Below are 24,816 nucleotides of genomic sequence, written 5' to 3' on the forward strand. Positions count from 1 at the left end.
GCTGTTAAATGTGCTCACAGCAGGACCAGGCTGAGACATTTAAGAGGCTACTTAAGCAGAAAAGGTCACTGACACCTAAAGCACTCTTCAGTGATGGATGCCGTGACCTCTGTTAAGTGGGACAAGTGTTCTGTGGAATAAAATTTGAAATGAAAATGCAAAATAAGAAGAGATAAATGAGAACACATGACAGAAGCTTCTCTGTGATCTACAGCACATTTAGTTTAAACATACATGGAGAGGCAACATGGTGGTGAAGGGGGTTGCATTGGTGTATCTTCTTCTTTAGAGGTGGCCACAGCGGATCATCTGCCTCCATCTTGTCCTCTACTGTTCCACTAACTGTCCTCATGTCCTCCTTCACAGCATCCATGAACCTTCTCTGTGGTCTCTTGGATCTTTTCCTCCTGCTCTGCAGCTCCATCGTCAACATCCTTTGTCCAATATAATCACTGTGCCTCCTCTGCACGAGACCAAACCATCTCAACCTTGACGCTCCAAACCGTTTAAACTGAGCTGTCCCTAGATTATATGATCCTTTCTAATCCCGTTCATTGTGGTCACTCCCAACAAAGATCCCAGCATCTCCAGCTCCTCCTAATAAAGTCGTCTGTCTGTCTGTCTGTCTGTCTCCCCCTGTCTTTTAACCTCCACTTTCACTTTTGCCATTCCAATTTCTGCATGGAGGTTGCAAATGTGAGTTTCTTCCTCCTACTGTCAACAGACTTTCAGATTGGGGTTAAATTATGTGTTAAAAATGTATGTGTTTATTCTAAACTGAGTGTAGGTGTGAATGTGAGTATGACGGATTGTTCGTGTGCGTCGTGTCCCTCTGCGTTGCCTTACAGACGCACATCTTATCCTTCCTCATTTGAATTCTGACTCCAGTTCACCACCCTGGCCTCAAAGTAAAAATATGCTGTCCGCTCTCTGTCCATTAACACGTGCTTATGGATTTTCAAGCCTCTGATCTTGTACCCAGGTCCACAGTGGGCAACAACTTCAGACTGTGAATCCATTATCACCTGAGGTACAGTAATAGCTGAGCTTGCTGTCCAGAAGACTACGCCCACCTGCGGTGTGGGGATGCCAGAGTGTCAGCTGTAACATCTGAGGCTCGATAAACCGAGCAGCAGCAGCAGAGACACAGATGGTAAAAGCCCTGTATTACTTACAGGGTCCGCTTTATGTCATGAGTATACCAGGATCTTAAGACTGCGGCAAAAGCTGGACAAAATACTGTGGCAAAAAAAGGTTTTTTGCCACAGTATTTTGTCCAGTGTTTGTGGTCATGTAAGACAGAGTAATAGCCAAACCTGCCACTAAACTCTTTGCTATTTTGCTAAAACAGTGTCATACATATACCCAGTTACAATATATACAGAATGGACAGTTTGTCATCAAAAAGAAACTTGGGACCTTTAGAAAATGAATTGAAACAGATGAATTGGGATGTCAAAAGCAAACTAAAAACACAATCTCCTCTGGTTTAATGAGGCATGAGGGCATAACCCTAACCCTCCAACTGATAGCATTTTGACACAGTCATCCACTGTTTATATGCAGCCCTTCTGATTCATTTTCATAATATACAGTATCTTAACATGACACATCTTTCATTTCTACATCTACAGCTGGCTCTTGACCTGGACACACTTTTTAATCTGTAATTGAATTTGACTGAAAACTTCAAGAAGCTCCTCAAAAAGATTCATTAGTGAATTCTTTAGCTAAAACCCCTGTAAACCTGTTCATTTAAGCTGTGCTGAGTATGTGTTACCATGGTTACCGCTTGTTTTCCCTGGATACAGACGTGTGCAGTGTAAATGACAGTCACTAGACATATAGATATGATGCTACACACAGTGTAACAGGTGAACACAACAGTGAAGATGTACGGTGACAGTCACATGTCACATGTACCTGAGATGGAGGTCTGGCAGTGAGGGGAGAGGCAGCCATTACTGACTGAATCCATGTCTTTGCCCTCCTCTTCCTCCGCATCATCATCGTCCAGCTGGATCCGTGCGATGGTGTCTGGGCTGAGGTGAGACAGCAACAGCATGCTCTTCCTCTTCAGAGAGCGGTTCTGACGATTCAGCTGCACACACACACACACACACAAACAAAGTCCAGCAGTTCTAGGATTACAAAGGAAATGATGCCTCAATAATCCATCATGATATTGAACACCATTTCTTTTGATATATAGTTGAATCTGTAAATAATAACAGAGAAAAATAAAATAGAATCAAGTCACATGTAAACAATTGTGATTAAACCACTAAACAAGCTTATACATAATTAAATGTTGACTTGTATTAGGATTATTATTATAACTATAAAATGAGTTTGAGAATAAAGTTTTAAAGGTGTCAAGATAATATAACTTTTATAAATGCGAAAGACATCATGGTCGCAAGTTCGACTCCACCCCTGGCTGATTGTACTCAATTCCATTGTAAGTGGCTTTGGATAAAAGCGTCTGCTAAATGACATGTAATGTAATTATAGATTCATTCAATGCTTCTACACTGTAGTTCAGGTCTTAGCTACTGTACCTGAAGACATGATACAGAACTTGCAGGTCGCTTCTCCATGACGGCATTAGCAAGAATTCATGATCATGTTACACATTAGATTCTTTTCATAATCGATTAATCTGACGATTCTTTTCTCGATTAATGGTATGGTCCATAAAATATCAGAAAACCTTAAAAATATTGATCAATGTTCGTCAAACCTGGACATGATGATGTTCTCAAATGTCTTGTTTTGTCCACAAACCAAAATGATTCACTTTTAAGGATTTCAAAGAAATGAAGAAAATGTTCACATTGAGTTTAGGGTAAGAAACATAAACAATCGGAAATCTTGTTTTAATCAGGAAAAAAGCTTCAAACTGATTCATCGATTATCAAAATAGTCGTCGATTAATTTAGTAATCGATTAATAATCGATGAATTGTTTCAGCTCTAATTGACACCCCATTTATTATGTATATGTATATATATGTATATGTATATATACGTATACATATATATTATACACACTTTTATTCACACACTTTAGAAGGAGAAGGTCAGACTCTCACTGTACGACTGATTCACACTGATCACATACATGTGTGTGTATACATATATACTGTAACTGTGGGGGAGACATTGTTTTACTTTGGTCACTTTGTTTCATTTCTGGTGTTTTGATTTATTTGGACTTTTAGATTTTTTCATAGTAGTTAATGCTGTATTTTATTTTGACACATCCTGCTTTGTTTGCAGACTCATGTCTTGTCATGTGACTTCATCACTCTTTCTAGATTACCTGTCCTGCTCTAGTTGGTTTCACTTGTGTCTCGGGTTAGGGTTAACCCTCGGTCAGATTGTCTGTTTTGCTGTTGGTGTTTCTCCTTAAGTTCTTTACTTCTTTAACCCTCACAGAGTGTTACAACTTTAAAGCAGCTATACACTGATGCCAACATACTATTGTTTGCTGATAAACTCTTACACACTGGACCATAAAGTGAACTCTGGCCTTTTCCTTCAAAGATGACGCGGTGTGTCGATGTTGCCTTTAACAGTGTCTTCATCTGTCAAATCTGCATCGAGTGACAAGTGTGCTGTGTGTGATAAGCCGGTGGAAACCAAGCAAAGAAATGACAGAGATGAGATGTTGCTCTGATTTTCCTCTTTTCTTTGGCCCTGCAATCAGCTGTAATAGCAGGACGCACAGCAAACGTGATGATAAGGTGTGGAAAAAAACAGACATCATTAGAGGAGCATGGGCAGAAAAAAGCAGTGAATATCTCTCCTTTTAGATGTAATCACAGTTTGTTTTTTTGACGTGTTGAATCTCTCTGGCCATCGTGTGATTATAACTTCTGTCAAATCCTCTTATTTTTACTTGAAATTCTGTGCAAATTGATTATCTCTACATTTGAAGCGCTCTGCATATTAAACTGCCACAATGGCCGTGCGCTTCCACAAGTTCAATCATCATGGCGGCCATTTGTATCAATTAAGGACACCATCAGTGCGCAGCACATGAATGAAGCCTATGGGAAGGAGATGGATGCCAATTACGCGTGTTTCTTGGTGTCGTTTGAAGAAAGAAAAGTGCTGCAGTGGAGAGGAAAAAGAGGAGGAATTGAAAAGGCAAGTCATAAAAGAAACATTTATTAATGGCATCCTGGTGCGAGCGGATTGCAGCAATTCCATCTTTTGATGATGCCCTTCAGGCTGCATCTGTTTTTTTCTTCCTTTCAGAAAAGCAATCAATAATACATAACACGGGCTCACATTATTTTCATAATAATCTACAATTGACAAGAAATGTTTGTATAAAATTATATACTCGGATGAATCAAGGCTGGCACAGCGTCGGGCCAGCACTCTGCAGAGGTCACGTCCCCTTATCTTACTTTTAATCACACATAAAAAAAAGATAGATAAATAAATGAAAAAAGATTAAGAATCCAAGTGACATTCAGAGTGGACTGGTTGTAAATTGCTTACCCCGCCCTGGTCGCTTTTTTAATTCAAAATAGTGACGACTTAAGGAATTACTCTGAACTTCAGCCTCTTTCAGAGAGGGAATGTTTGAAAGGAACAAATTACCATCATCATACGGAACATGTGCTGCTGCCTTTCATTTAAATGGAAATAAAGCTGTTCAACTGTTACATTGTACAAACTGGAAGGAACATGTATTCTCTTAACTACGGATGCTTTATGTCTGTCTGTCTCTTCTGTGATGGTGAGACAGACAGCTACTCGCTACACTGCTACACTGTTACACCCATACACCATTACACTACTACACTGTTACACCCATACACCGTTACACTACTACACTGTTACACCATTACACTGTTACACCCATACACCATTACACTACTACACTGTTACACCATTACACTGTTACACGATACACTGCTACACCCATACACCGTTAAACTGTTACACAATACACTGCTACACTGTTACACCCATACACCATTACACTGTTACACTGCTACACCCATACACCATTACACTGTTACACTGCTAAACTGTTACACCCATACACCATTACACTGTTACACCCATACACCATTACGCCGTTAAACTGTTACACAATACACTGCTACACTGTTACACCCATACACCATTACACTGCTACACTGTTACACCCATACACCATTACACTGCTACACTGTTACACCCATACACCACTACACTGTTACACCCATACACCGTTAAACTGTTACACAATACACAATACACTGCTACACTGTTACACCCATACACCGTTACACTGCTACACTGTTACACGATACACTGCTACACTACTTCTCTGAAATTATTTCAGAAATAAGAAGAGAACAAACAGTGATGATAGAATACAAAGTAATCTATCACCTTTAATAAGAGACTTATGTCATTTATGGAAGCTGATTTTCTTTCTGTTTTTAAAACTTTATCTGAAAAAAAACCTAACCATTTAAAAAAACAACAACTAATGATTATTTTCATAAATTCATCCATCTATTCTTTTCCCAGTTAAGCACATGTTTGGTCCATAAATATATGTATATGTAAAAATATTGATCAGTGTTTGTCAAACCTGGAAATGATGATGTTTTCAAATGATTTGTTTTTGTCCACAAACACAAAATGATTGCGTTTGAAAGATTTCTTTGTTTTTATGGAGCAAAGAAATCAGAACATTGAGACTCTTTCTAATCTGCACTTTGTCAGCACTGCTGTGCACTTTTAAATAAAAATAACGTATTGACTGAATATGAAAAAAATAAACTTTTACTAACTCGGCAGCGTTTATCAGGCCTTTCAGAACAAAATGTGTAAATGTAAATAAGTAAGTAAAATAAATAATCTGTAATTCATTTATTGAAGATATAGGTTTTTTTTTTTAATCTCTACTATTAATATATAAAGCCAATGACAATTCATCACAATTCATCTGTTGTGTAAAACATTTTCACAACTGTTTTTTTTTCAGCTTCTGAACTGCAAATATGTTCTGGTTTCTTCACTTTTCTAAGATCTTTGATGGAACATGTTTACAGACAGATTCAGTGATGAAGGTCATTAGTAGGTCATGTAGTCCAAGTGCAAATTCTGACATTTGCATCTATAAGGCAAATATGCAGAAAATGTTCAAATACAAATCACGACGAAAATAGTTTACTCTGCAAATCTTGCTTCCTTTTTCATATGAGATGCGGGTGTTTGTCTGAATAAAAAGTCGTCAACAGGCTTTTGTATCATGAGCAACACAGTTCACTGCATCACAACGGCGACAGCATGAAAATAGAAAATCAGTGCTGCTTTTGTTTGGAAATGCATTTAGTAAAAATCCAGTGTTTGACAATTTACTTCAAGAAACCACCTGCCTCACTCACAATGACAGAGGAAAGAGAAGAAGAAGAAGATGAAGACGAAGAAGAAGAAGAAGAAGAAGAAGAAGAAGAAGAAGAAGAAGAAGACAAAGACTGCTGTGTCTATAGAATAAAATAAAATTAAATAAAATATATATGTGGATATAAAGTTCTGGACGCAGAGTGACCATACACTGTAAATACACTATAAAATAAAATATAATCTACTGTTTATGGTCTGTATTACATGATCTTAAAATACACTTTTTACCTTTCATTTCAGATAATAACTGCTTTATTTCTTTGGCTTTTTAATGTTAAATGAAAGATATTTACACGTGTTAGAGACAATGACATTGACTGTAATTGGGTCAAATTCTGTTATAACACAAATAATAAGGTTTAAAATGAAAGACTTTTTTAACTGTGTCGTTTCATATTTCACTAATGTATTCAATATAATAAATCACATATGAATGGATAATATTGATATGTCTGCAAGTTATCTCTTCACCATTTTCCTCCATGGATTTCTTCTCTGTGTGTTTATAATACAATCTGTCACATGTTGTTGTCGTTTAAATAAATAAATAAAATGAAATAAAATGAATGTTTGTTTTAAATCTAAACACTGAGTGTTTTTTGTGTGTCGCAGATGTTTGGAAGGCAGGCTCTGTTGTAGGCACAGAACTGGACAGTCTGACATCCATAGCTGAGCGACGCACTCTCAACAGGCTCCTGTCCATCATAGACAATCCACACCATCCACTACACAGCACCATACACAGACAGAGGAGCAGCTTCAGTGACAGACTGCTGTCAATGTCCTGCTCCACAGAAAGACTGAGGAGATCTTTCCTCACCCATGCCATCAGACTCTTCAACCTGCATCATACATGACACACACACACACACACACGCAAGCACACATGTACATGTTCATCTCATTCTTTTTAACGTCTTTATATTTTTTATATATTTTTTCTTTTTTCCTTTTTATACATATGTTTCAGTTTATATTTAGACTGTACATAGACTTGCATGCCTCTTATGTTTCTATCTTGTAACATATTCTGGAGCTGCTGAACTGTGAATTTCTCTGTGACATGAATAAAGTATCTATCTATCCATCTATCATGTTTGTGTGTGTGTGTGTGTGTTTCTTTTATTCTTGTGTTTTAAAGGAAACACTTTCCCATGTGCCCGTGCACACAGCTGTTATTGTCATGACAACACAAGTCCATCATCTGAAGTGTTGCTGTGTCGTCCTGACGATAACAAAGACACACTACAACTATGATGTGTTGTGTGGAACATGAAGATATAAAATAAGTGGATTATAAAGAGAATCCTAAGTTATGGGCACTTCCTGTTTTTAACAGCACAGGAATGATTGTATATCACTGCAATGTTTTCTGAGATAATGTGATAAATGTAAATAATAGCAATGATACGTTTCATTAACAGACTGCAGTCATAGTAATATTACCTTCATTTACATGTTCATTTCAAGGTTTAAAGCTCTTTAATCATCTTCAGTTGTAAAATGAATTGCTGTGCTGCTCAGTATTAGGAGAGTCTATTATCAGAAACACTTAAAAGGTACAGTGTGTAAAATTTAGCAATTACTAAACAGCAGTAGCGTTGATTGCATGTTGCAGTTAAATATCTCTCAGCTCAGCGTCAGTGTTGTTGAATGTAGCTTTCAGTTAGCATCAACACCCTAAAGATATTTAGTTTGTGGCTTTCTGTAAAAACCTGGTGCTCCCGATATAAATATCCTCATAATCATTCTGGGTGAATGAAAAACAAATTCACACAATCAGGTGACTGCACACCTAAGAAGAATTAAGTATAATTATTTCTGCCAAATGAAACCTTTGAGCCAAAACCTCCTGTCCCCACATGCCTTATAGTATTTGGACCAGCACGAATATTTCTTGTCAATCCATAAGAGGAAAGATGAAAAACAATCGTAAAGAGAGAGAGAACCACTGAAGGCTACAGGACATGAGACATAAAAACAAACAAACAAATGTCAACCTTCACTATAATGTTCCCTCAGCCTCCCACTGCCCAAAAATCTGGCCCAAGCAGGTGGACTGTGAGGGCTTTTGTCCAGAAATTGAATGAGAAATGATTACAGTGATAAGCTCAACACCAGTGGGCTGCAAAATCACTATGTGCCAGGCTCCCTCACTTTCAATCACAAGTCACATTTTAGCAGAGACCCCCCTACAAAAAGTGTGCTCTGAATCAAAAAAGTCCAATACAATTTCACACACTAAGATATGGCGACAGCAGCAGCGGCGGCGGCGGCGGTGGAACTGGAGGAGCGCAGAGTGCTTTTGATTGCAGCATACAAATTGAATGTGTCAGTGTGTGATGCTTTTGGCAAACACGGCGACCGTAGCCACATCGAAAATGGCTGATGTGATGCTGTAGAATTTTATTCAGCCAAACTTTTACTCAGTCAATAGATCAGAGGTCGCAAACTCGCACATAAATAAATGTCTAATATTTGTTTATTTATTGTGAACTATACATTGTTTTGTATCAAAACAAACACTTAAGTGTCCAAAATGGTGTAAATGTAGTCACAGAAGTGTCATGCTATATCCTGACAGAATATAGTGGTATCATTTTAACAGTTGTTTCCCCTCACATTTGACTTTCAGGCTCCTATAGATGCTACTGTTTTGATTACATTATTTTGTCCTTACTTTAGAGGTACACATTTTTATGTAAACATCCATTCATTGTCTACCGCTTTATCTTCACTGTTGGCATAACTCACCGCTGATCAGTAGGGGGCAGTGGAGACAGAACCCTGCACAGTTCCACTTTCACATAACTCTGGGACCATTTCTTATCATGTCAACAACAGAGAAATTCATTGTCTCCAGTTCTAGAAGTGGGTATTTGATGTACTGTACCTTGGATGCCAGGGCTTCAGCACTTTCTCTACATGTCCTCTCAATCTCCAGGTCCTCCTGAATAGCACTGACTTCTTCAATGACCATCTGAGACACTGGCGGAAAAATAATGAAAGAAAATTAGAAGCCGTACTTTTTTTATGGCTTCTTTAGAGCTCAGGTTGTCACAACACAAACCAAAAAAATTCTTATCTAATGTGACTCAGCATGTCCATGTGGGCTCCATAAGGGTTAGATTCAGGCTGACAGTGTGGGTTTCCGTGGTCTTCAGGGGGGACACGCGTGTTTGTCAATTCAAGCCCATTTCCACTTAGTCCCCTTCAATGGTTGCAGCAAACCTACTAGAAAACATTTTACCATTCTTCTCAGGGCTACCTCCTTTTGTTATGAGTGGATTGAGAGAAAATAATAAATCTTAATCAAATTGAGTTCACAAACAAATGCTGCCCCCACAGTACCTTATTATGAAAGACAAATAAAGCAACAGTCGCTTCTCTGGCCCAGCTAGTAACAAACAACACTACATTAGAGCCTTTTATGTCAGTTTATATCAAACACATCAATCCAGAAATGAAGAGAATATATAGCATGTTGACATCACTGTCTGCTCTTTGGTAAAGAAGCTGTGCGTACAGCCACTATTGATACGACCAAAACAACACTGAACACAAACTATAAAAAGTTACCTTGTGACTATTGAACCGCATTGTAATGAGTGTGTGCATACGCATGACTTCTCAGTTTATTGAGATAAGAGCTACACTTGACACTGAAGTGTGTTTCTGATGCTGTTGTGTCTGCAATCTGAGTACAGCTTCACTGCAGTGAGAGACCCGTGTGCGGCGTTATGATTTCAATTCAAAAGGAAGTGAACTAAACAATGTTACCGATGTAACTTTTGTTCAGATCATTTTCCCTACCTTTTTATTTTCCACAGCCAAGGCCACGGTGTATTGAGTATAGATTGAATACGTGAAGAAAACAACTTGTGAATAATATTTTAGGCTGTACGTATGTTAATATTTCCTTCAGAATGATGCATGTGATGCTGCAATACTCCTGTATTCGCCTGTCCCTCCTTGAGATGGGGGATATGCGGTCGGCCTCGGGTGGGAAGTGGGGGTGACTGTAATGGGCCCTGGCCTGCCTCCTTGGTGGGTGGTCTGGGGTGACCCTGCTTCTGCCGGTAGTGTTGGCCCGGGGCCCTAGCGGGTTCTGGGTATGGGAGACTTGTGCCCCTGCGATCTGTCTGGATGTGGGGTGATTCGGCCTCTGTCCGTGGTTTTGTCACTATCTGAACCCTCGGGCTGACCCTGGGTGGGGGGGGCTTCTGCCCCGCACCCCTCTGACTGGTCTTCTGCAGGGTGGACGTGTAGCTCTCTCTGGGACTGGTGACTGCAGGTCTATTCTGGACTGTGCGACTGCTGGACACCCATGACATCTGGATCCTTATCGGCCTGCTGCTAAAACTCTGTCTTCGTGTGGACAGAACAGCTCTCTGACAAAAAACTATACATATTCACCTGAACCCGTCTCTGTGTGGACTTAAAGTCTGGGACCGCTTCTCCAAGGGAAGTAATAACATGTTGGCATAACTCGGGACTTCCCGATGCTGCGAGCACTCGCTTGGGTGCCGGTGCCGGACAGGCACGGCTGCCGGTGCCACTGTTTACAAGTGGTTATTGGCGGTGTTGTGTGTGAATTATTTCAAGTGATGGTCGATCAACCTCTGAGTTCAATCTGTCAAAATGATGGACAGCTGTCACAATTCAATTGAATTGAACTCCACAGCCATGGCAACACAGCCAAGCTGCTGTAGGTACTGGGCATCAACCAAAGGGTGAGTTTCCCCCAACCTGTCCATCCCAGTGGGGACAGGGACGCAATCAGCACAGACAAGGGCAACATTGACAGCGATTTCACTAAAAACCTCATTTCTTTTCTGGTTACGACAGCGTGTGGATGAACTCCACGCACTCTCAGTAAACCCCGTCTGCCTTTGGTGAAAGGCTGACATCTTGCGGGAGACATTGTGGCCAAGCGTAATTTGAAAGATCACACAAAATGGAAATATTTGTCATTTAAAAATCAGAGTAAAAATGGCATTTGAAAATGAGTTGATATCAGTTAGTTTACATTGGTATGTATTCATACATATATATATATATATATAATGTATATTTATAAGAGCATCATGTCCATAACTGTGGCTCAATTTACATTCAGCTGTGCAACATCACTTTTGTCATTTCTATTTTTAGAACTGAGCTGTGGGCACATTATGGGATGCCTGTGGGCGACTAGGTGCTGACCGGCACAGTTCTAACTTCTAAAAAACCAACGCCATTAAACTGTTTTACTTGTATAATTCAAGTAGTACAAACTACACTTAGTGCTTCGCTTTGAATATAAAAGTGCAAATTAATACATTGCCACTTTTGTGATTTTACACTGGTTTGGTGTAAATATCACAAATATAATTAATGTGATTCATAGTGTTACATTTGTATCAATAATGGTCAATCACAGGTGACTCCCCAAATCAAATTGTGTTTAGGGCACAAAGGCTTAAAGGCTTGGGCCGGCACTGGCATAGAAAACACCAATCAACCTCGAGTTTGGACTAATCTGAGGTAGCTGGGAATAAGGAGGTAAAAATTCAACATCACAATCTGATTTGACTTGAGCTGCAATCACACCTGAGTACAAAAAGGATGCTCTTAAACAATGCTCTGCCACTTAACTAATTAAGCATTGTGGCTGAGCGAGGGAGATATTCAGCATTAGTGCCATTGCTGTGGGCAATTCAGTCCCACCAGTGACACCTAATTAGGAAGTTGATGAACGCGACCGCTGGGCGATATATCCCCCACGTCCCCACCGCGCCTCGCACATCAGACGGTGAATAGCACTTAGCTGCCAGTTTTCATTCTCGTGCTGTCTCTGTCTCTGTAATGCTGTGGCCACACTCGACAACTCTACCAAAGGACGCCTTGAACTAAATGACATGTTAATTATAATTACTGGTAGCCATGGTAAATAAACAGTGGTGGAAGTGTTGAAAGTGTATGAGAGCAAGTCGACGGGGCGCTCTGACTCGTCAGGACTGGCAGTCTTAATTGTAAGTTTTGGCCTCCCCGTCATCATCATCACTCTGGGTTTTTTCTGCCCTCTTTTTTGTGTCTGTCTTTTTTCTATCCTCCTCCTCTCAGGAAAGACAGTGATTACCCCTGTTGCCGATGTGCTGCATAATGGTATCAGCGCCGCCAACAGAGCAGTGAATTAAATTGTATCTGCAGCCGCTGTGAAGCCTTGATGAGGGGGGCAGATGCCTTTGTGGTGTTATCATTATAACACAATGGTCATGTTGTCATCAACCTTGCCATCGGCAATTGAAAAGGCATGATTGTGTGTTGGGAGCTTTTTCTCCTGCCCTCCCGCTGACCCCCCCCCCCCCGCAACACACACAACCAACCCTGTTGCCCCCCCAGCCGTTTCGTTGTGAATAGGAGCAATTTTCTAAGAGCTATGAAATCACGTAATAGGTCCTAATATGCAGCTGCTTGGCACAGTGAGGCAGCTCCTATTAACACGGAAGTCAAACACAATATGTGTTTTGGCTGGAGAATCACATGAATACGCCAGCGCAGGCCAGATTTATTCAAATCAAAACTCCACACAACTGTCACCATTACAAAGACAACCCATTTGCTCCATCTTTTGACATATTGTGCCCCCCACATCAAATGCTGTCTTAACTTAAGTGGTCACGGCAAAGCATTCAACCTGCAAAGAAAATCATTTTGGAATGAATGAATAAATGAATGAATGAATGGTGGACTAAAACATCAGGCTGGAGCAGTGACTGTGCTTTTCCAAAGCCATTATCTGTGTCCGCCTCGTATATTCACAAGGTTGTGATCAGTCCACAGCAATACATGTTTATTTAGGGCCAGAGGCAAAATTGCAATACTTTTTTTGGGCAGCATCTCACGACAAAACATTCCATCTCTACCCAGTACCAGAAAATGACTTGTCATTCAGTTCCACATTTCACTACTTGAGCAGTGAATCAGAGAGAGCGGCTCTGATTTCACACAGAGCTGCAGGACACCACGTAAAACCTGCTTCATTTCATTCACACTGACAAGTGTTGTGACTGCACTGCACGCCATCTTTAGTCATTCATGTTTACTGACGACCTTTAACTAACTGTGTCACAGCTACAGGCAGACAGACAGGCAGGCAGACAGACAGACAGACAGACAGACAGAGACAGGTACCATCTTTAGTCATTCATGTTTACTGACGTGTCACAGCTACAGGCAGACAGGCAGGCAGGCAGACAGACAGACAGACAGACAGGTAGGCAGGCAGAGACAGGTACCATCTTTAGTCATTCATGTTTACTGACGACCTTTAACTAACTGTGTCACAGCTACAGGCAGACAGACAGGCAGGCAGACAGACAGACAGACAGACAGGTAGGCAGGCAGAGACAGGTACCATCTTTAGTCATTCATGTTTACTGACGTGTCACAGCTACAGGCAGACAGGCAGGCAGGCAGACAGACAGACAGACAGACAGGTAGGCAGGCAGAGACAGGTACCATCTTTAGTCATTCATGTTTACTGACGACCTTTAACTAACTGTGTCACAGCTACAGGCAGACAGACAGGCAGGCAGACAGACAGACAGACAGACAGGTAGGCAGGCAGAGACAGGTACCACCTTTAGTCATTCATGTTTACTGACGAACTTTAACTAACTGTGTCACAGCTACAGGCAGACAGACAGGCAGGCAGACAGACAGACAGACAGACAGACAGACAGGTAGGCAGGCAGAGACAGGTACCATCTTTAGTCATTCATGTTTACTGACGACCTTTAACTAACTGTGTCACAGCTACAGGCAGACAGACAGGCAGGCAGACAGACAGACAGACAGACAGGTAGGCAGGCAGAGACAGGTACCATCTTTAGTCATTCATGTTTACTGACAACCTTTAACTAACTGTGTCACAGCTACAGGCAGACAGACAGGCACACAGGTACAGACACACAGGTGCAGGCAGGCAGGCAGGCAGACAGGCAGACAGGCAGGCAGGCAGACAGAGACAGGTACCCTCTTTAGTCATTCATGTTTACTGACGACCTTTAACTAACTGTGTCACAGCTACAGGCAGACAGACAGAAAGACAGACAGGTAGGCAGGCAGGCAGACAGCGACAGGTACCATCTTTAGTCATTCATGTTAACTGACAACCTTTAACTAACTGTGTTACAGCTACAGGCAGACAGACAGGCACACAGGTACAGACACACAGGTACAGGCAGGCAGGCAGGCAGGCAGGCAGACAGAGACAGGTACCACCTTTAGTCATTCATGTTTACTGACAACCTTTAACTAACTGTGTCACAGAAACAGACAGACAGGCAGACAGACAGACAGGCAGACAGACAGACAGACAGAGTCCACTAACCAGTGTCAGTGACATCAGCATAATGTCACCAGTTAGCTAAAGGTACAGCAGAACAGCACAATATATTGTTGTTTCATAATACACATATATATATATATATATATATATATATATATATATAGAGAGAGAGAGAGAGAGAGAGAGCGAGAGAGAGAGAGAAAACATCACCTACCTTACAGCTAGAGAAGCTTTTTTTTTATCCTTAAAAAAAATCCTTATTGTATAGTCATTTATATTACTGCCACCTGGTGGACAGGAGTGGAACAGCTTGTTGTGGCTGTGGGTCATTCATAATGGTCCTGGAAATGAAGACAACAACAGTACAACAGGAACATCTGCGTTCACTTCCATGATGAACTTACCTTGTTGGATCTCATTGAGCTCTGTGATGGCTTTGTCTCTCTCCTCCTCCAGCCTCTTACACTTAGACAAGAAAAGAACAAAGGATCAACAGCATGAACCAGACACTGCAGAAGTGACACATCTTACATGTATGACATTAAAGGAATAGTTCAAGTTTTCTGAGGTGTGGTTTGATGAGGAACTGTCACACAGACACACTCTCAATGAAAACATGGCTGCTGTGGCAGCTTGACAAAAGGCTCATCTACTAATATGTTTATTTTTAGAATATTTAAATTTGACAATCAGGTCTTAGTGTGGTAAACTGCAGATAAATGATGGACATTATATCACTCATGACACCATGTCATTATGACATCAAACCAATCTAAACTGATCCCAGACTAAACTGAAGTCTGACACATGACTTGAAACAACGAGTATTTTACATTAAAGGGGACATATTATACTCTATTTCCCCAAGTTAAAATAGTTCCCTGGTGTCCTAATGAACATGTCTGTGACATGCTTTGGTCAAGATACCATAAGGATGAAGCACCATAGCAGTTCAATAACCCTGCTAAACCCGCCCCTTTCAGAACGCTCGGTTTTGTGCATGGTCCCTTTATATGCAAATGAGACACAGGCAAACACACACCCACTTCTTCCAGGGGGTTTCTGATTTGTCCTTTTTACTGCGCTCACTCGCTCAGCTCCTGTTCCCTCCCCTCATTCCTCTCCCCCTCCCTCCACTAGTTCTCTGACAATATCAACATGGCAGCGAGAGTGTCGTCACAGGAAGAGACGTCTGACACAAGGATCAAGCCGAACACTGACCAACTGTAAATCAGTTAAAAACACTTAGGGACAGCACCGCTGATCACTGTATGTGACTGTATCAGACTGAGTCTGTGCTCCGGTCATGGAGGACGTACTGAACTAATATGTTTAATTAGGACGTGTCAGAATGCTCAGTTATGACCTCTATTTGACCTCTATTTAACCGCTGGCCGCAGTCTGATGTGAAGTGGTGCGAACACACGAACACACGTTTGCTGACTTTATCCGGCACATTAGCTTCATATATAAAATCCTCTGAGGCTGGAAGTTTGTGTAAAACACTGTGCTCCACTGTGCAGCCACCAACAGCACACTTGTCCCTCCGCGTTGACATAATACCGCTCTTCCTCCCTCGCCTGCACTCTTGCATTTTATAGGGACAAGGTGGAGCTAAGGTGGAGCTAAGGTGGAGCTAAGGTGGAGCTAAGGTGGAGCTCTCCAAGTAAACTTACTTTAAGAGAACACATACTAGCAACATATTAGCCTGAACATGTAGTTTACAGCACTGTTTGTACATATCTCTGCATATCATGAGACAAGTGTCACAATAATGAAATGCAGTGTCCTCCCTGCTTCTGACAATCAGGACATTACTCTTGTTTGTCATTATATTTGCTGCTGTACTGTGACAGAGACTAAACATGAGCAGGTCATCAGCAGTGTTTCCAACAACACACTGACAGGTCATCCATATGCACATTAAACACAATAAAAACACTGGTCGTTACATGAAATGATGCAGATACAGCGCTCCTGTCCACCTGATGGACGTACCAGAACACGAGTACCTTCAGGAATCATTTTTCATGATTGATCCTGTCGAAGGCCTTGGATGCATCAATAAAACATGAACACATGACTACGGTAGAATTTCCTTTAGTGCATAAATACACAAATCAGTGCATTTTTTTTAGTTTTTTTTTAAGGTTATCTGTAGTGAGATAAAACATTTATTTAGAGCACTTTAGAGAGAATACTAGCAAGGGCAATGTGTCTGTAATTACACGTCCTATTAAGTTTATCACCTTCATGACACACACTAACAACACAGAGGTGATAGAATCTGGAAGGACACACACACACACACACACACACCACTGTCCTTACTACCATGTTTACAGAGAAGTCCACATTACCTTTTTGTTATAATGTTCATTCCAGCCACATCAGTATTTGATGGTTATTTTAATGGTTATTATTCTTCAGCTTCCTCATGAGTGTGTTCTTGTTTCTTTGAATAAAGAGCATATTTAAATCTAGCTTTGTCCCTGACTCTAACAACACAAAATCATTCCCTCCAGGTTTAAGGTGGTTAATGTCACCTTTCATCATACATGGCACATGATGTGGCTTTTACAGTTCATATTCATACACACTAAAGCATCCCAACATTTCTACATCAACATCACACTTACCTCCATGGCTGCGGTCTCGTGCTTCCTCTGTAGGCTTTCATACTCATGAAGAGCTATGGGGAGCAAAGGATGCCAGTAAGCCATCTTCATCAGTAACAACACATGTCAGTGAAGAACACAGAGGTCACATGTTCCTGATTCAACATGACTTCTCATCACAGTCTGTGGCACTGGAGCTGATATAGTAACACTATGAGGAAGTGCTGACTGTGCTGCTGCCACCCTCCACCACTACAACCTGATGTTCCTTTATGACTTTATATTCCTTCTTCTATATCGTCATGCTGGATATAATACAGCGATATGCACCATTGATTCAGTTATTTACTTATTATAAGTGTCTGCTCAGGTTTAAGACTTTATATTTAAGGCAAACGGTCATGTTGTATTGCACTAAAACAGTGGGAGGTGTTGGAATAATCCTGTCCTGTTCCCATAGATATAATCTGTGTCAGTGGATTTAAACGTGAAATTATTAGCACTTGGCAGAAATTGAAATGTTTTTCAAACATGTTCTATGTATCAAACTGATTGTATGATTTCTACTTTTTCAGTTGCCCAGAATGAACCTTTTCTATTAATATTAGGAATTGTGTCTACACGCTCTACAGAAGGTCAAACAAGTTTGTACAGTAACACAAAATGGACAAAGTAAACATGTTGTGAGTTTTGACATAGAAATGTAACTTTAATGAACTCTTCTTAACACTGTAATGTTACAAACTGGACTGTAATGATTTACTTGGAAAAGTAGCGTTGTGATTTATAGAGAGTGAACGCAGGAGTGGTTAATGTTATCAGTAAAAACAGGTCTGCGTGCAGTCACGTGACTGTAGGAAGGAGTTAAAGCAGATAAACGCGCACTGCTGCCGAAGATAAAAACACTTAGGGTTTAAGCTAAGTTGCTACTTTGAAGCTACATGGGGGAAACTCTGTGTCATTTAAGTTCTCCCTCCTAAACATTACTTTCCTATTTCACTGACAAGGTCTTAACATCAGAGTTATTCATTATTAAAACTTTTCATATAATGGACGTGTCGGTATGTGACGTCACTATCGTCCTCCCGTAAACTTAGCTGCGATCCGCGGGTACAGGGCTGAACCATTTAACATACAGTCTACATGGACTGTACCAACTTTAAACGCTACATTTAGGAACATAAAACGAGTAATATTCCGTTTACCTTGGTTAGACAGGTGAGCGATGACATTCATTCTACCCAGCTCTTCTGCAGCCATGTCGACGTTTGCTCTGGAAGCAAAGTTCAAGAGGAAGTGTGTCACAGACACACCTGTCTCTCTCTCTGTGTGTGTGTGTGTGTGTGTGTGTGAGAGTGTGTGACAGAGAGAGAGAGAGACAGAGAGAGAGACAGAGAGAGAGAGAGCGCGAGCCGCAGCAGCACGTGTGTCACCTGTTAAAGGTGTATGGTAGAATGTATACGTGTAGGACATGTAACTGTCAGAGTGTGCAAATATACTAGTCTGTATGAAATAACAACAGCATGTCTTTGTTTTGTATGTCTGATGTTTATATATATATGTATATATATATATATATATACATATATATACATATATATATATTGCCTTCTCAAAAACAACATTTAAAAAGGTAATTTTCATGACTGGTCATGTACATGAAGTGATATCAGGATTAGAATGACTTCAGTTCATCACAGAGAGGATATCATGTGTCTAAAGTATATACTTATATATGTATGAATCAAATAAAGTGTGTATATAAACACACACATATTTGTATATCCTTGTATCCCAGAGAACCTGATTGTGTGTGAAAATCCCAGTGGATCGTCACTTTGTTATCAGATCCAAGGTGAAGTGACACCACACTGTAGAGTACATGCTCTTCACATGATATATATGATGATTCAATCACATGATACCTTGTATTGAGTGCAGTACAACTGACATTTAAATACTGTATAAAATGACCTTTATGTTTGAGCCATCAGCCTAAACCTGTCTTCTTTTTTCAGTTTCTCCCTTTAGAGGTCACCACAGCGTATCATCTGCCTCCATCTTGTCCTCGTCTGTTCCACCAGCTGTCCTCATGTCCTGCTTCTCATCATGGTCTTCCTCTTCCTCCTGCCCAGCAGCTCCATCTTCACTGACCTTGACTCTCTTTTATCTCCTAACTGTTTAACCTGAGCTGTCCCTGGATTATATGCTCATTTCTAATTGTGTCCATCCTGGTCACTCCCAACAACAACAGCCTTCAGCTCCGCCTCCTGTCTTTCAGACATACATCAGAGCAGCATCAGCCCTGACACCAGGTTTTTAGACTCATGCACTTTTTCTACCTTTACTCCTCACCTTACATCTTCACTGTACCACCTGTGTCATTCACACACAGGTGTCTGTCTGTCCGTTTGTCTGTCTGTCTGTCTCCTGCATGACCTCGTCTGTCCACCTGTCGTCATACATGACAATGAAAACAGCAAATGTTTGATGTAGCTGTTCCTGCAGTGTTCTCTCTCTTTAAAAGGCTTCGTTTATAGTGACTAAACTACATTTTCTGTCTTTGTTTCTGTTGTGTTCTCCATGACGCTGTCTCTCAACAAGGCTCCTTCAACTCTGCTGCACAACTAAACAAGAAGTAAACTGCACAGAGTCTATGGCCAAAGACAATCCTGTGAACACAATCATTCTATACATCCATACATGAGGTACATTTTCATCTTTCTAAGTTCTAACACCAAAACACAACGTTCGTCTGAGACAGTAAAGTCAGCATGAGATGTTTGATGTTTATGCCATTTCTTTAATATTGCACCTTTTTTTTCCCCCACTGTTGCACATTTTACATTTTATGTTTACATTACATTTTATGTTTATAATGTTTTTTTTGTATTGTATTGCTGCTATGTTAAAACAATTTCCCCTTGGGGATGGATAAAGTATTTCTATTCTTCTTCTTCTTCTTTTCCTTTCTTCTATTCTATTCTATTCTATTGATGGAAAATGATGTCAGATCCTCCTGCTACAGTTGCTATGGTAGCTTGCTAACATCAAAGCCCTAATGATGAACAAGCCTCATTGTCTTTGATGTTTGAAGACATGGGAAGAAGAAGAAGAAGATGGGTTTAAGGAAGTGACGTTAACAGGAATCCAGAGATGTTATACATGTTTTTGTTCTCTGCACTAACAGATCAAACCTGCTGTTACAGGTGAGAGAAACTTTGACTTGACCTGAGCACAGAGAGAACAATCATGAACAGACAGGAGACAACCAGTGATGTTGATTACAAAAGCTGGACCAACCTGGAAAGCTGTTTAGCACAGCTTCAGACCTTACTCCAAGAGGCACTGGAACATAATGCCTGTCAGGATGGGAAGATCAGCAGGCTCATAGCCAAGCTGGAGGTGGAGACCGGAGAGAACCAGTCTCTGTCCGACCAAGTTGAGGATCTCAAAGCCAAGCTGGAGGTACAGACCACAGAGAAGTGGACTCTTTATGACAGAGTTTGGTATCTTAAACAGCAACTAGAGGTGGAGACCGGAGAAAAGAAGTCTCTGTCGGACGAGGTTGAGAATTTTAAGGCCAAGACGGAGGTGGAGACTGCAGAGAAGCAGTGTCTGTTAAAAGAGGTTGAAGATTTTAAAGTCAAGCTGGATTTGGAGACCAGAGAGAAGGAGTCTCTGTCCAAACAGGTGGAAAGTCTCAAAGCTATCACTCTGATATACAGAGATGAGCTGGAGAGACTTAAAGATGCAGATAAGCAGCAACTGGAGCACACATTACAGTGTGAAAGACAGGCTCTCCACACAGAGCTGGTGGACCTGAAGAGTCACAACTTCATGCTAAAGCAAAAGCTGGAAAAAGAGAAGGACATGTGTGTGCACCTCCAAAGTGAAGCTGGCAGCCTCTCCACCCAGTTAGTGGAAGAGCTGAAAAAGAATAAGGCTCTGTCAAAAGAGAAAGAGTCTTTGAGTGCTAAGCTGCAGCAAGAGAAAACCTGTATACTGCAGCTGAAGAATCAGATGATGCATCAGCACTTCACCCACCAGCAGGAGCTTCAGTCATCCAAACAGTCCAGCCCTGAAACAAAGGCTCTCCTTCACAAAGTGGACGAGCTGAAAGCAGCAAACACCGAGCTCGCCACCAAACTCCAGATTGAGGAGGAGCTAACAGCCAGGCTCTCTTCAAAGCTGGACAGAGACACGCGAAAGAACAAGTGTGTTATTGCTGAGCTGCTGCAGAGGGAGCTCACCCTGAGACAGTGGATGAGTAACCAGTTCCAAAAGGAAAATGACGACAATCAACAGGAGCTCGAGGCTCTCCATCACAAACTGGACAGTCTGAAGGTAGCAAGCTCTGAGGACCTGCTGAGCAAAGAGCCAGTGTCACTAGACGCACTCAAGTCAGACGTCTGTGACGAGAAACTCCCAGAGGAAAATAAAAAGACACAACTCAACTTCTTCCACTGGCACAAAAAGAACAAGGACAGGAAGTAGGAGGAGTCAGCACTAAGTCACTCTCCAGCTGTCCCTTTCATGACTGAGCAGACAAGCGATTATTAGGGCTAAAGAAAAGTCGTATTCTTGGAGCGTCACGGACAACTCCTCCATTTACTCCACAATCCATGAAGTTTCACGACACAGAGGACTCAAGAATAAAGCTTCATGTTCCACAAACACAGATCAGGGTAATGTTTACTTAGTGGTCAATGTTAACGTCACATATAAAGGTTAGTTGATTTTTAAAACAGTAGCAAAGGCTAGAGTACAATTATAACAACATATTTATGTCCTGAGTATATACAGTTGGAAAGGAAAGGAAAGCATCTTTATTGTCATTATACTGGTATTGTACAACGAGATGTCGAGGTCAGATGGAGGGTTGATCAGAGCCGCTGCGACTGAGCGCGCCGCCACAAGGGACCAACCTGACCGAATGTAACTAACATTCTAACATGTTTTGATGGTGGGAGGAAACTGGAGAGCCCAGGGGAAACCCACGCAGACATGGGGAGAATATGCAAACTCCACACAGAAAGGTCCCAGACCAGGAATTGAACCCAGCACCTTCTTGCTGTGAGGCAACAGTGCTAACCACCACTACTAACCACTGCGCCACCATGCCGCCCAAAATGGGCTCCATTACAGTATATACAGTAATGGAGCGGGGGGGGGGGGATGTCAGCCAGAAGATAAACCTTATAGCAGCAACATGGACATGCTGGCAGGGACTGGGGACAGGGGACTAGGACTGAACGCTGAATCTATGTACAATACAGAGGAACTGCAGCGGCCACACGGAGGAGTAGTGGCTAGCATTGTTGACTTGCAGCAAAAACACCCGGGTTTCTAATCTGGTTTTACCAAAGGTCTTTGTGCCCACGTGTGTGGGTTTTCTCTGGGTTCTCCAGTTTCCTCCCACAGTCCAACATAATGCAGAGGTTATTTAAACCCTTTAAACTGACTGTAGGTGTGAATGTGACCTTGTTGGTCTCTGTGTGGTGGCCCTGTAATGGACTGGCACACTGTCCAGGGTGTGACCTCACCTTTTCACTCAGACGGCTGTGATTGGCTCCAGCGGCCCCCTATGACCCTCAGGTGGATAAAGCGGCAGACGATGAATGAGTGAGGAACTGCATTATTAAATATTCAAAACTTTGCAGAGTCGCTTTGACCTTGTATTGGCTACCGCTTTATCCTTCACATGAGTGTCGCGGGGGTGGAGCCAATACCAGCTGACATGGGGTGAAAGGTGTGGTCACACTCTAGACAGGTCACCTGTCCATCACAGGACCAACACACAGAGACAAACAACCATTCACTCTCACATTCACACCTACGGACAATTTAGAGTCCAATAACCTCTCTGTGTTTTTGGACTATGGGAGGAACCTGGAGAACCTGGAGAACCTGGAGAAAAACCCACACTGAAAGGCCCAAACTGCTGCCTACTGTAAAACAACGTCAGGTTGTAAAGTGATGTCAGATTCTCCGGCCACAGGTGACACGGTGACTTGCTGAGAGGCCAAACTTTGGAAGTTTGGGATACCAACAAACTTTGGAAGTTTGGGAGATCAAAGCCTTACTAGCCAATGTCACAGTCTCATTGGCTTTGATGTTTGAAGACATCAGAAGAAGAGAGAAAGAAAACATCATCAGCAACATCGTGAGCACAGAGTGAGTCAAAGACCAACCACAGAGAGAGAAGAACCATGAGCAACAGTGAGACAACCAGTGATGGTGATTCCAAAAGATGGAGCAACCTGGAGAACTTTTTAACACAGTTTCAGACTGAACTCCAACAGGCACTGAAAAAGAATGCCTGGCAGGATGGGAGGATCAGTAGACTCATTACCAAGCTGGAGGTGGAGACCAGAGAAAAACAGTCTTTCTCCAATAAAGTTGATGGTCTTCAAGCCAAGCTGGTGGTGGAGACTGGAGAGAAGCAGTCTCTGTCTGACCAGGTTGAGGATCTCAAAGCCAAGCTGGAGGTGGAGACCACAGAGAAGTGGTCTCTTCATGACCTAGTTTGTTATTTTAAAGACCAACTAGAGGTGGAGACTGAAGAAAAGAAGTCTCTGTCGGAGGAGGTTGAGAATTTTAAGGCCAAGACGGAGATGGAGACCGCAGAGAAGCAGTGTCTGTTAAAAGAGGTTGAAGATTTTAAAGTCAAGCTGGATTTGGAGACCAGAGAGAAGGAGTCTCTGTCCAAACACGTGGACAGTCTCAAAGCCATCACTCTGATATACAGAGATGAGCTGGAGAGACTTAAAGATGCAGATAAGCAGCAACTGGAGCACACATTACAGTGTGAAAGACAGGCTCTCCACACAGAGCTGGTGGACCTGAAGAGTCACAACTTCATGCTAAAGCAAAAGCTGGAAAAAGAGAAGGACATGTGTGTGCACCTCCAAAGTGAAGCTGGCAGCCTCTCCACCCAGTTAGTGGAAGAGCTGAAAAAGAATAAGGCTCTGTCAAAAGAGAAAGAGTCTTTGAGTGCTAAGCTGCAGCAAGAGAAAACCTGTATACTGCAGCTGAAGAATCAGATGATGCATCAGCACTTCACCCACCAGCAGGAGCTTCAGTCATCCAAACAGTCCAGCCCTGAAACAAAGGCTCTCCTTCACAAAGTGGACGAGCTGAAAGCAGCAAACACCGAGCTCGCCACCAAACTCCAGATTGAGGAGGAGCTAACAGCCAGGCTCTCTTCAAAGCTGGACAGAGACACGCGAAAGAACAAGTGTGTTATTGCTGAGCTGCTGCAGAGGGAGCTCACCCTGAGACAGTGGATGAGTAACCAGTTCCAAAAGGAAAATGACGACAATCAACAGGAGCTCGAGGCTCTCCATCACAAACTGGACAGTCTGAAGGTAGCAAGCTCTGAGGACCTGCTGAGCAAAGAGCCAGTGTCACTAGACGCACTCAAGTCAGACGTCTGTGA

General features: G+C 41.8%; 1 protein-coding gene across 2 annotated transcripts in view; it reads right to left on the bottom strand.

The window, feature by feature from the left end:
* Nucleotides 1–18,723, bottom strand: part of shtn1 (shootin 1) — a 33,616-nt gene extending 14,893 nt beyond the window's left edge. For both annotated transcript variants that reach the window (XM_058652003.1, XM_058652004.1), the window contains exons 1-5: nt 18,581–18,723; nt 17,397–17,449; nt 15,162–15,222; nt 9,316–9,410; nt 1,924–2,101 (exon numbers count right to left, since the gene is read on the bottom strand). In XM_058652003.1, the coding sequence (XP_058507986.1) occupies nt 1,924–2,101; nt 9,316–9,410; nt 15,162–15,222; nt 17,397–17,449; nt 18,581–18,635 (442 nt within the window). In that variant the 5' untranslated portion in view covers nt 18,636–18,723. The remainder of the gene's footprint in view (nt 1–1,923; nt 2,102–9,315; nt 9,411–15,161; nt 15,223–17,396; nt 17,450–18,580) is intronic.
* Nucleotides 18,724–24,816: the final 6,093 nt, after the last annotated feature.

The sequence above is a fragment of the Solea solea genome, chromosome 15 (assembly GCF_958295425.1).
Source record: "Solea solea chromosome 15, fSolSol10.1, whole genome shotgun sequence".
NCBI classification, from domain to species: Eukaryota; Metazoa; Chordata; class Actinopteri; order Pleuronectiformes; family Soleidae; genus Solea; species Solea solea.